Here is an 11748-nt window from a genome sequence, read left to right as displayed (position 1 = left end):
ACCCCTGCTCTATGTTCGCCCCCCCAGAGGTGAACCAGGACGGGCAGCCGCTGATGGAAGGCAAGCTGAAGGAGAAGCAGGTCCGCTGGAAGTTCATCAAGAGGTGGAAAACTCGCTACTTCACCCTCGCTGGCAACCAGCTGCTCTTTCGGAAAGGGAAATCTGTAAGTACGGGGCATGTTGGCTCGCCTCCCGTGTTTCCCTGCTCCTCATCACCATTCCCAGGGCTTCCACCATGTGGCTTTTTCCATGGACCTCGTGCTCCACCCGGCCGCCTCCGGCCGAGCCTTTGCTCCTGGTGCCTGCTGGTGTTGTTCTCTCTGGACGAGGAGCATGAGGCTTGCACCAGGGCTGGCGGTGCTGGTGCTCAGCTAACACGGGGCAAATGGCATCACACACACACACAGAGTAAAGACAACCAGCTCTTTCGCAGCTGAAGCCAGGGCACGCCAGCACCACGAGTGCATCCATCACCGATGGAATGGCCATGTAAATCTGTCTGTCCGTCCTGCCCAGCGATTATTTCACTGCATAAACACCATTTCAATAAACTCCCCTTAGATAAATATATTTTCCCCCTTGCAGAGTGTTCCCATAGCCGGCGTTGTTTGTGCAGGAAATACAGGTTTGTTTAAGGCGAGGTGATGCCAAAGTGCTCCTCTCCCAAAGGAACCAAGTGTTGTCTTTCACTTCTGCCCTCATCTAAATTCAGGGCAACTCTGCTGAAATTTCTATGAAATCACTGGGAAGTGACAACAGGGTGACTCAGAGACAAGTTCATTGCTGGGCATGGACGAGCAGGTAATTAAATCCAGCCCTCATTAGTTATTACTTGCCAGTTAGTAGAAACTAACCTTCCTCAGCCATTCACAATGAGGATTATCAAACATGGCACAAAACAGGCCTTTCATTTTTGTTGCAACAGCACTCTCTTCGGTAAGCCAAAAATAGCAGCATCCTCCAGCTGCAGGCAAGCCTTAATATTTCTGGTAAATAATCTTTTTCATTGCAGAAACTCAGCAAAGCTCCTTAAGCCTCTGAAATGGCTTCCTGAGCCCTTTCCCCCGAGGAGTGCAGCAGGGAGGGCATCGGCTGCAGCCGAGGAGGAGCACGTCCTCCCTCACAGAGCAGCCTTGACTTGACTTTACTTTCTGGTGACTTCTTCACCGAGATTCTGAAGACATTTCCATCCATACCGTGCCTCAGCTTCAGTTCGGGACTGGTTGAGGTTCACTTCTTGCAGCACCAGAATAAATGTCATTTCTCCACACCGGAACACCTTGGTTCCCCCTGGGATGCGATTGGTGCGGAGCAGTGGCACTGTGCTCTCGGTGCTCTCCTGGTTCATGTGAGGGGTGCTGAATATTTTGCCACCGGCTGGAGCTGGCAGATCAGATTGTCAGACAGCAGATTTTGCAAAATGGCAGAATTCACGTAGGTTAACTTCCCTTTCTTAGCTGGCAGACTCCAAGCTTCTTTGTTTCCCCCCCTCTCAAGCTGAACACAAGTATCTGGCTCCTAGAGGAGCAGGCTGGCGTCCAGCCCCCAGGGACTGCGGTGGTTGTGCCTGGGCAACCAGTCCTCCAAGCTGCTGCCTTATATCCTGTTACCACTACATTTTTTGCTTAAAATAGAGAGTTGAGACATTAACCATTGCCTGGGCCGCAGCCCAGGAACCTCCCCGTGCCCTGCAGCCTGCATTGCATGCAGGCCTGGGGCTGGCTGCTGTGTGCAACGGCAGGGGGGCTTGCCTGGCTGTGCATGGTGCTCTCCTGTTCTACATCTTTGTCTGCTGGGACGGGACACTTTGCTCTCAGTGCCACAAAGTCTGGCCAGCGTGGGACCAGGAGCGGGCAGCAGGATGCTGTGCTGGGGCAGCGAGCAGCAGGAGGGAGGTGTCACAGGCAGCGGGATGCGCCGGTAGCACCGTGGCCACGAGGGCTGGTAAATAGCTCTGCATTTAGAAAGGAGGAGAGACGTTCTGCCCCATCTGGTGCTTGTCTTGGGGCCTGGTGCAGCATGGCTGAGCGGGACAGCTCTGCTCCAGCTGTGCAGCAGATCTGGCACTGCTGCACAGGGACGGGCACACGTGGGTGCTGGGACTGTCGTGCTGCTGGCCTGGCAATGCAAAGCAGCACAGAGGAGGCACGGTGGGGTGGCCAGCTGGCTGTGCGTGCCTCTTCCCCAGCCCCACCGCCAACCTTCCCCCCACAGAAGTACCCACGTGGGTGCTGTTTGCTCTGAGTAAGCAATGGGATTGCCAGCGGGCGAAGGGGGGGGGGGCAGGAGCAAACCAAAACAGAAGAGGTTCACAATGAGCCACATCCCACAGCCCTGGAAAATTGTGGTAAGCAGCTTTCACAGAACCGTGCCTAGGGTACAATCAGCTTTCTTTAGCAACTTGAGGGCGAACGCAGTGCGTACACGGCGTCCCACGAAGGGAACACGGTGCTTTTGCTCAATACGTGTTGGCAGGTCTGGCTCGCGGGGTGCACAGCTTTCCTCCTGAGCTGCTTGTTGTTCTGCATTTGCTGCGATAAAATTCTCAGCGTTTAACGTGGGTCCAATTTCAGTGCAGAGCAGCTTGCTGCTGTCCATAGAGCCTGAGCCGGAGTTGGTGTTGTGCTCATGCACAGGGAATCTGCGTGGTCGGAGCAGAAAGCTTTTGCAAAACCTGCCTTACTCCTCTTGCTAGAAAGATCTCAACAGGAGAAACATACACGGCGCTGGGGGATCGGGGCTCATGTGGCTCATCTGGAGACCACAGCTCGTGTCTGTTTGGTGAGCTCACCAATCTCCCACAGGAAACTCCTGTGACTCTGCACAGCCATCTCTGCTGCTCTCTGCATCCCATCCCCGCTCTTACAGTGATGCTAAGGTTTCACAGATGTGCTGCTCTGTCTGTTTTCAAACCGCAGTACAACTGAGCTGTGCCACACTCTCCATTCCCCATTGAAAACTGCCGTGGCTTCCCTCTCATTCCAGGGTCAGACACGAAATATCTGTTCTGTTTTCCAAACCAACACGAGGAGTGGCTGCTTCCCTTCTGGGGGGAAGCCTCGGTGCGTGAACTTGGTTCTGTTTGCCTTCCCCACCCTGTGTTTCAGAAAGACGACCCCGACGACTGCCCCATTGAGCTCAGCAAGGTGCAGAGCGTCAAAGTGGTGGCCAAGAAGCGCCGGGACCGCAGCCTGCCCCGGGCCTTCGAGATCTTCACCGACAACAAGACCTACGTCTTCAAGGCCAAGGACGAGAAGAGCACGGAGGAGTGGCTGCAGTGCATCAACGTCGCCGTCGCGCAGGCCAAGGAGAGGGAGAGCAGAGAGACCACCACCTACCTGTAGGGCACCGAGCACCCCGCTGCTCTGCACCCTCTGTGGGCTGCCCGGGCTGGTGGGCAGCTGCTGGGACGTGGGAGGCTGTGGGGCAGCTGCACGTTGGCTGTAACACTGCTGGGGGACCCAGTGCTGCTGTCCGCATGCTGGTAGAGACAGAGCTGCCCCATCCACTGCAAAATGCAGCTTTTCCTTCAGCCTGATGGCCTCAAAGCTGGGAGACATGGCTGGAGAGCAGCCCAGGTCCATCCCACGGCTCCTGGGAGCTGCAGGTGTCCATGGCCCCAGCACTGCTGGGTGCACCCCATGTGCCAGGGCTTCCTGCGCTCCTCCTCCGTCTGTCTGCAAAATGATCGTCTTGCTCCTTATTCAACCCCAACCTCCCTCACCTTTTTCCTGTCGCTACAAATCATAATTGCTTCTCCCTTCAGGTCAGAGATGGGGCGATTTTAAAGATGTGACAGTGCAGAAAAATGCATTTAAATATTTAAATGTTTTGGTTTTTTTGCCGCCTTCTCCTGCCTTGCCCCCATTTGTAACCAAACATAAGTAAAAAAAAAATGTTTTCCTTTCTTTTTTTTTTTTTAATTCCTTGTCTTCACTGTTCTGTAAGCTTTCAAAATGGCTCCGAAATGGGATCATTTCCAGGTCTGGGGCGCTGTTTTTTTTTTTTTTTTTTTGGTTATTTTTTTTATTTGTATTTTTTTGTTGTTGTTACTCTCAAATGATTCCGAAGAGGAGGAAATAGCACAGAAAAGATTGAAAACAAAAGGAGGAAAGGTGAGGAAAAGTGAGTGAGAAACCTGTGGGTGAAAAAATTGACCGGGAGGCCAAGATGGGGTAGACATAAAATATAATATTTTCCAATTTGACTAGAACTGATGCTCAAAAAAAGCATCTTAGTAATAGGCTGTTTTAGTACTTGCAGCTTCTGTGACACTTCATGCCTCGAAATCACAAAGTCAGATCCGAGCCTGAGGGACACAGTGGGGATTTCCACAGCCTGAGCTCTCAGCCATTTGCTTGGGACCAGCAAATCCTTCCTTTACCCAGGTAGGATGCACCATTGAGTTGGATGGGGATGAAGTTAATTAGTGGGTGTAAATCTGCAGTCTTCATGTCCAGAGTTATACTGGCACAGCTGCTCAGGGCGCAGTGGGGTCACCGCCCATGGAGGTGTGCAGAACCACGGGGATGTGGCACTGAGGGCCGTGGTGATGGGCATGGAGGGGTGTGGTTGGGTTGGGTTGGGGATCTCAGACGCCTTTTCTGACCTACTTACAGCACCGACAGGTTTCCATGTCCAAGTGCAGCACCCAGGCATGGGCCGGGCTGTGGCCGTGTCACCTCTTGGGCTGTGGCCGTGTCACCTCTTGGGCTGTGGCCGTGTCACCTCTTGGGCTGTGGCTTGTCACTGGCCAGGCCACAGCTCATCACCAGCACTGCTGCTGCCAGCCCCCACGCACTGCCCTGCGACCTCGGCGTGCTTGGAGCAGTACAACCCATTCAGGTCATTAGTGGCCCTGCTTCATGCCAAGAAATGATTACATAGAATAAGAAGCTTCGCCACACTTCTCCTGTCTTAAATTAAAACTTGGAAGAAAATAAAAGGGAAATTCAGCTGGCAGCTTATTCTAGTCAACCTCCTAAAAGGGGTAACGCAGAAATCATCCATCTAGCTGTGATGAGAGCGGGGAGATGCAAAAATAAAAATGAAAGAAATAATTGCAAATTGCGCTGTTGCAAATTTTCTTCTTGAGCAAATACATAAATAGTCCTTCCTGTTTCTTTTTTTAAAATGGTGTGCATTGGAGTTTTCTAAATTTGAGTAGTGTTGTGTTCTGAGCGGGGAGCAGAGGGCACTCCTCACTTCCTGGCCGTGCAATGTCCCCAGCAGGAGCCATCCTGGGATGGGGACAGGGATGGGGATGGGAAGACAGAAATGGGGACAGAGGCAGGAATAGGGATGGGGAATGAGTCAGGGATGGGGACAGGGATGGGGATGGGGACAAAGACAAACTCCTGCTGCCTTTGGCTGCATTCCCCCTGGCGGCAGGGGGTGTTGCTGCCCTTCCAGGAGGGATTTGCACAGTGCTTGGTGCAGGAGAATGGTTCTCACCCTGTTGCTGGCCGAGCTGACCTCTGCTGAAGGGTGCAGTGCTCAGGCAATGTGCGGTGAAGGGAAGCAGCCCTGCTCCTGCAGGGAGCTACAACAACTATTTCCAGCAGCTCCCATGGGCTGCATGAAGAGCACCGGGCATCACTGATGACAAAGAGAATGAGCTGATGGGTCTGCCACGAGCTGGCATGCACCTCTATAGGTGATAAATGTGTAGGTATTGCAGGCACTGTGGGTGTAAGCGGAACACGCTGGACCTTTCGCTCACTCTCAGAGCTCCCAGCATTTCTGATCCCACAGGGATCCTCTCGCCTCCCAGCTGCTGCCAGCTCAGCCAGCTCGTCCCAGTGCTCACAGCCAGTGCTTCGAGGATGAAGGATGAAATGAGGATGAAACCTGCAGCCCCACTGAGGTCAAAAGCCAAACTGGTTAACTCCCATAGGGCAGAGCTTTGCTGTGGTCATCACCTGTCTCAGTGTTACCTTTAAAGCATCCTCTCACCACTGCGGGTCTCTGCCTGGCACCGGGCTGTAGGAAGGGAAGAACTCCCATTCAGGCTGCACCTGCAGGCAGCAATGGATTAGATGTCAAATGACTGCGTGGTAGAGCTGCCCCAGTGACACCATACACCTCCCCACTGGCGAAGAAAGGAGCAGATTCAGACCTGACCCATTTCACTGCTTCACTGAAATGACACGGAGCTTCCTAAGTTGGATATAAGGGGAAATTTGTCTTCCAAGAGAGTGTCTAGTATTGGCACAGCTGCCCAGGATGGGAGGTCACCATCCCTGGAGGTGCTCCAGAACCACAGGGATGAGGCACTGAGGGCTGTGGGCTGTGGCATGGTGGGGTGGGGGGCAGCTGGGCTGGGGATCTCAGAGGTCTTTTCTGACCATAACGGTTCTGTGATTCTCAGTGCCCTCTCCATTTTCTGCGGACACAAAGCACTCACGAGGTGATCCTGGCACTTGATCACGCGTGGCGTTCATTGCCAGCTGAGATCGTGGTGGTTCAGAAGTGCTGTTCCGCTGAGCGATAGCTGTTGTTTCAGGGCCAGCTTTGCCTGCTGCTCTCTGCCCTCCACCTTTGCCCTCCTCTTCTTCTGCCTCTTCCCCAGCAAGGGAATCACATGGAGGCACACGTCCTGTGTGTCCTGTGGGCAAAGCATGAGGAAATTGGAATCGGGGGGGGGGGGGCCATCACAAATCAAACAATGCCTTTTGTTACCAGCAACGAGCATACCAAGCTCCCTTCCAAGAGACTGGAAAACAAAACACCCATCTGGGAGCCCTCCAGGCCATGCTGGGTTCAGCCTGGAGCTTGGAGCAACGTCCCCACGGACAGCTCTGTAACAGAAGGCACCATAACATCTCCGGGTCATGAGCAAAAAAAGCCATTCGCTGGTTCCTGGCAGTTGCATGTGGAAAATGTGTGTGTCTGTAAGAGGGCTCTTTGTTTTCGTGCTTTTTTTTTGTGACAGAATAACTTTACATAAGCAGGTAACACTTGTCAGTGGGTGCACACGTGTATCTGATGCGGTGACTTTGTCCAAGAGCACACAGCAGTAGGAGGCCATGTGTCACAAGGCGCTGTGTGGATCCATAACCAAAGACCTGACGTTGGCTGTGGCTTGGGGCTCCAGCCCAAGTGAAAACACTCGTGATGAGTGCTGTTGTTTTCCCTTTGAAGAGCGTGAGTGTGATGATCCTTTGCTTCGGTGCAGGTGGTGTTTAGGCAACAGCAGAAGATGTTTTTCCAGCTGTCCGTGGCTGTGCCTGAGCTCTGACACTGTGGAACCATGGCCCCAGCCACTCTTCGAGTCCTGGGCTGGAGCACTCGTGTTGAGGTCAGGGTTAGGGATAGGATGGAGGCTGCTGAACAAGGGCAGAGCTCAGAAGACCTGCTGTGGAAAGGTGGGATGTTATTTGAGAAGCGAAGCTGCGTGAGCGCCCTGCTCTCCGGCAGCCCTCCAGCAATCAGTATGGTTGCTCTTCAGATGGGGCTGGGACTGCTGGGACCGGAGCTGTGCAGGACATGGGACACCACCAACAGACAGGCACACAGCCACCCTCTCACCAGGATTGCTCCCAAGCAGCAAGGCTGAGTGCTGTGCCTTCTGCAGAGCTCACTGCACACCACGCAGGGGCACTGCTGGCTTAATGCTGGGGCTGTGTGAGCCCCAGGACGCTCCGTGGGGCAACAACACAATGCTGGGGAGCACCTTTCTGCCCCCTGCATGGGAGCTCCAGGAGGGACCTCAGGACCGTGGCTTCACCTCATTGCATCAGCCAAAGGCACCTGGGTGACAAAGCACAGGTGTGTGGGAGAAATTGCTGAGAGATCTCTGCAGAGCAGCTGCAACCACCTCGTAACCTTTGTGGATAATAGACCTGAAATTGCTCACTTTGCCTCACAGGCCATTGGCCACCTCTGCTTCCCAGCAGAGCAGCTGAAGTTTACAGGCAGGAGAAAAGAGACAGTAAATGCTGGCCGGGGAGAACCATTTGTCTTGCGTAAAGTTACTCCAGCCGGAATTCATCAGTGGCTTGGTAAACACCTTGCAGCCCTCCAGAGATCTTTTTTTTTTTTCTCTTTGGCCAAACAAAAAGCAGCAAATTGAATGGAAGCTGAGTGCTCAGAACTATTCTCGCAAATGGTTTCAGCTGTGTTGAGTGCATCACATCTGGTTGCATCCCGGCCCATGTAATCACTAACGAGAGCCCAAGGGAAAAGCAGCCGCCCTCTTCAGAAAGCTGAGCTCAGTTTGGGTTCCCCTTCTGTCCCCCATTAGCTCCCCACACCCATGGCAGCTCCCTGCTCACAGCAGCCTCCTGCTGCTCCAGTCACCTCCAACATGGGCAATGCAGTGGGACAGGAAGGATGATGGGGAACACAATGGTTTTATTCTTAGCCTGCTGTACATACCACGATGAAAAGAGAAATAAAAGCCATGTGCCAGATTTCAGTGTTGGTACAAAGCTCTGAAGCCCATAGAGCTGTTGGGAGAGGCTGTGATGGAGAGGATGCCGTGCCTAACAGCAGGATTTTGCCCAAGCCTTTTACCTGAAAGTTGTAGCTAAGCATTGCAATGCAACAAGTTCATAGAATGAGAGACTCACAGAATGGCTTGGGTTGGAAGGGACCTTAAAGTTCATCAAAAGGCTCCCCAGGACATCCTCTCATCCATTCTTCTGACTCCTTCAGCCACAATGAGCAGCACAGAGCCCCATTATCACCTGCTGTAATACTCACACAGAGCACAAGCCTGATGAAAAAGGAACAAAACAGGTATTTCCTCCCGTCCCAAAGAAGACAGAGGGCCTCCAAAACCTTCACAGCTCCCTCCCTTTACATCTACAGCTGTAATATCTATGCAGCGTGACCTGTATTAGTCACTTTCTCTACTCTACTCCTCTTTTCGTTTTTTTCTTTGAAAAGTTTAGCCCTTGCCTTCCCACCTAGGAGATTGCACTGTGATTAATGGAGGCAGCAGAGAGGCGAGCACCTGGGCGCTGGCACTGAGGTGCAGGCAGAGGTGACCTGTTTGCTCTGGGAACACTGGGCGGGTAACAGCAGAGCTGCTGGCAGAGACAGCCATCTGCATCCCATTCGCTTGGCAGGGAGGCTCTCTGGGACAGGCGTGAATATTCAGAAGGCATCAGCAGCAGGCGGATGGCTGCCAGGACACTGGCAGTGAGCGATGAACAGTGTCACACGGTGCCAGCAGCCCTGTGTGCAGCACTAGGCTACTGGAGCGCCTGGGGAGCGGAGTCTGGGTGGCCTGCAGCTAGCAGTGTCTCCCAGGGGTTGGTACTGGGCCCAGTTTTGCTCAATATCTTTATCAGTGACCTGGATGAAGGGATAGAGTTCACTCTCAGCAAGTTTGTTGTTGATATGAAGCCGGCAGAGGTTGCTGAGGCACCGGAAGGCTGTGCTTCCATTCAGCAAGACGTGGACAGATGGGAGAGTTTGGTGGAGAGGAACCTGATGAGCTTCAACAAGGGCAAGGGTAGAGTCCTATTCCTGGGGAGGAATAACCACACACTAGTACAGGTTGGGGGCTAAGCTGTTGGAAAGGAGCTCTGTGGAGGAGGACCTGGAGGTCCTGGTTGACCAGTGGTTGACCAATGGTTGACCAACGGTTGACCAATGGTTGACCATGAGCCAGCTACGTGCCCTTGTGGCCAAGAAGGCCAGTGGTGTCCTGGGTGCATTACAAAGAGTGTGGCCAGCAGGGTGAGGGAGGTTTTTCTCCCCTTTGCTCTGGCTGCATCTGGGGCACTGGGCCCAGTTCTGGGCTCCCCAGTTCAAGGCAGGCAGGGAACTGCTGGGGACAGTCCATTGGAGGGCTGCAGAGATGACTGGGGGCCTGGAGCACCTCCTGGTGGGGAAAGGCAGAGAGCACTGGCACTGCTCAGCCTGGGGAAGAGAAGACTGAAAAATGGATCTTATCAATACTTGTAAGTATATGAAGAGCAGGAGTCAAGTGGATGGGGCCAGGCTCTTTTCAGTGCTGCCCAGCAACAGGACAAGGGGCAACGGGCACAAACTGGAACATTGGATCTGTGATTCTGTGAAATACCGTAAGGAGATAGGAAGGAAGGAAGAGCTGCCATGGATCTTCATGTTATTCCCATGTACCAGTGCAGACAGTGCAGCAAGGGCCTGCTGCATGGAACGCCAACACCGCGGGTGCATGCATTTCCCACGGGAGCCATTCATTTTAGGATAGTTCCAGCTGTGTGCCTGTTGTTTTGGCTCTGCCAATTTGGATTAACGAACACATCTTGATGGGAAGTCCCAACGTGCCAGGAACGCCCCTTGCTCACCAGCGGGTTTCAGCAGCCTGCTGAATGCTAACAGGCTGCTCAGACAGGCTGAGATGTGACAGGCCAGGGATGGCCCACTGGGGACACCCTTCATTTATTTGGCCTGACACATGAGCTAACACAATGCACTCCCCATTAATCATAGCTGCATCCCAAATCGTGACTTGGTAAAAAAGGCATTGCAGAGCGGTCAGATGGACTTCGCCAAAACCTTCTTGAAATTTCCAGTTAATGAGAGAGCAAAATAGCTTTTCCCAGCTCTCAAGGAGCAGCCTGACTCAGGGTAGGTACAAGGAGCGAGTGCCTGAGCCAATGGAGGGATCTGGCTAACGAGCTGCAGCTGGCTGAGCTATCAAACCTACAGCTGGAGCACAGGCAGCAGCTTGGGGTTTCTGCTTGGGGTTGCTGGTTCTCCTTCTTATGTGGTATTTTGGAAGATGAACCTCCACGTGGACTCAAAAGCTGGAAATGTCCAACAGGTCAAGTTCCCCTTGATGTAAGGCTGTCACACCCAGACTGTGAGGGATATGTTTGCTGAAAGCTGGGCAGCCACCTGGAGAGAGCTGCTGCGTGGCCTGCCTTGCTCCTGGACCTTTGGAAACCCACCATGGGCAGTGGTGGGCTGCTGGGGGCACTGAAATGCGGGGCTGCACTCAGGGCACCCGGACCAGTGGCTGCATTAAGGAAGGATACTTTTTTTTGTATGTGAGGATGGACACAAGGCGGCTTAAAAGAAGTTAATTGACCTTGCTGATCACTTCTATTGATTACGTTGTAACACTGAAGCAAAATTCAGGTGCCTTCTGAGGCAGCATGAGTTCAGTTTCAGGATGAAATGAAAAAGTCTTTTTTTCCAACCCTAACGATAATAATTTTGTATTTGAACCTAAAACCAGACAGGCTTTGCACAGCTGCTGAGACAGGCTGAGTAATCAGCAAAACTTTCCCAATTTTGGCTGTGGGTTGTTATTTTTTTCTGTATCAAAGTGCTGCCTCCTGCTGGGTAAAAGGATCTGTAACAAAGCTTGTCTGCAGTAAGTTATCATTAAGTGTTTTGCACTTGAAGTTTGGGATGAGGGATGAGGATGAGGGGTAAGAGCTCTGGAGGGGGTTCCCTGATTGCATTTCATACCCAAGCAGTACGAAATGAATGGCAAGTGAGTACCTGCCAAAATCTGTATTTTTGGTTGGTTGATTTTTCTTTTTTTTTTTTTAAATCTATTTAGGGAAATATTAGCCTATGGTATTGTGGGTCTTCCCAGTACTTAAACGAGGTTTCGAGCATCTCTAAGAATCTGGTAGTTCAGTCTATGTTCTGTTCCAGAAATAACAGAATTATTTGAATTATGTGAAGCACAATCCTGACTCTGACTTACTGCACTGTACAGTATGAAGGAACTACAAAAGCAGGAATCCCTATTAATGTCAATTATGGAAAAAGCAGTGTAGCTCACAAATGACCTGC

General features: G+C 52.4%; 1 protein-coding gene across 5 annotated transcripts in view; it reads left to right on the top strand.

The window, feature by feature from the left end:
* Window positions 1-3912, top strand: part of VEPH1 (ventricular zone expressed PH domain containing 1) — a 64494-nt gene extending 60582 nt beyond the window's left edge. For 2 of the 5 annotated variants that reach the window (XM_021395788.1, XM_021395793.1), the window contains 2 exons: window positions 28-164; window positions 3112-3912. In XM_021395788.1, the coding sequence (XP_021251463.1) occupies window positions 28-164; window positions 3112-3447 (473 nt within the window). In that variant the 3' untranslated portion in view covers window positions 3448-3912. Of the gene's footprint in view, window positions 1-27; window positions 165-1012; window positions 3027-3107 lie in introns of those variants that run through there. The other 3 variants (XM_021395789.1, XM_021395790.1, XR_002438300.1) reach the window with 3 other exon arrangements.

Source organism: Numida meleagris, chromosome 4 (genome assembly GCF_002078875.1).
Source record: "Numida meleagris isolate 19003 breed g44 Domestic line chromosome 4, NumMel1.0, whole genome shotgun sequence".
In the NCBI taxonomy this organism is placed as follows: Eukaryota; Metazoa; Chordata; class Aves; order Galliformes; family Numididae; genus Numida; species Numida meleagris.
The sequence above is the reverse complement of the archived record's forward strand: the minus strand, read 5'-3'. Positions and strand labels throughout refer to the sequence as shown.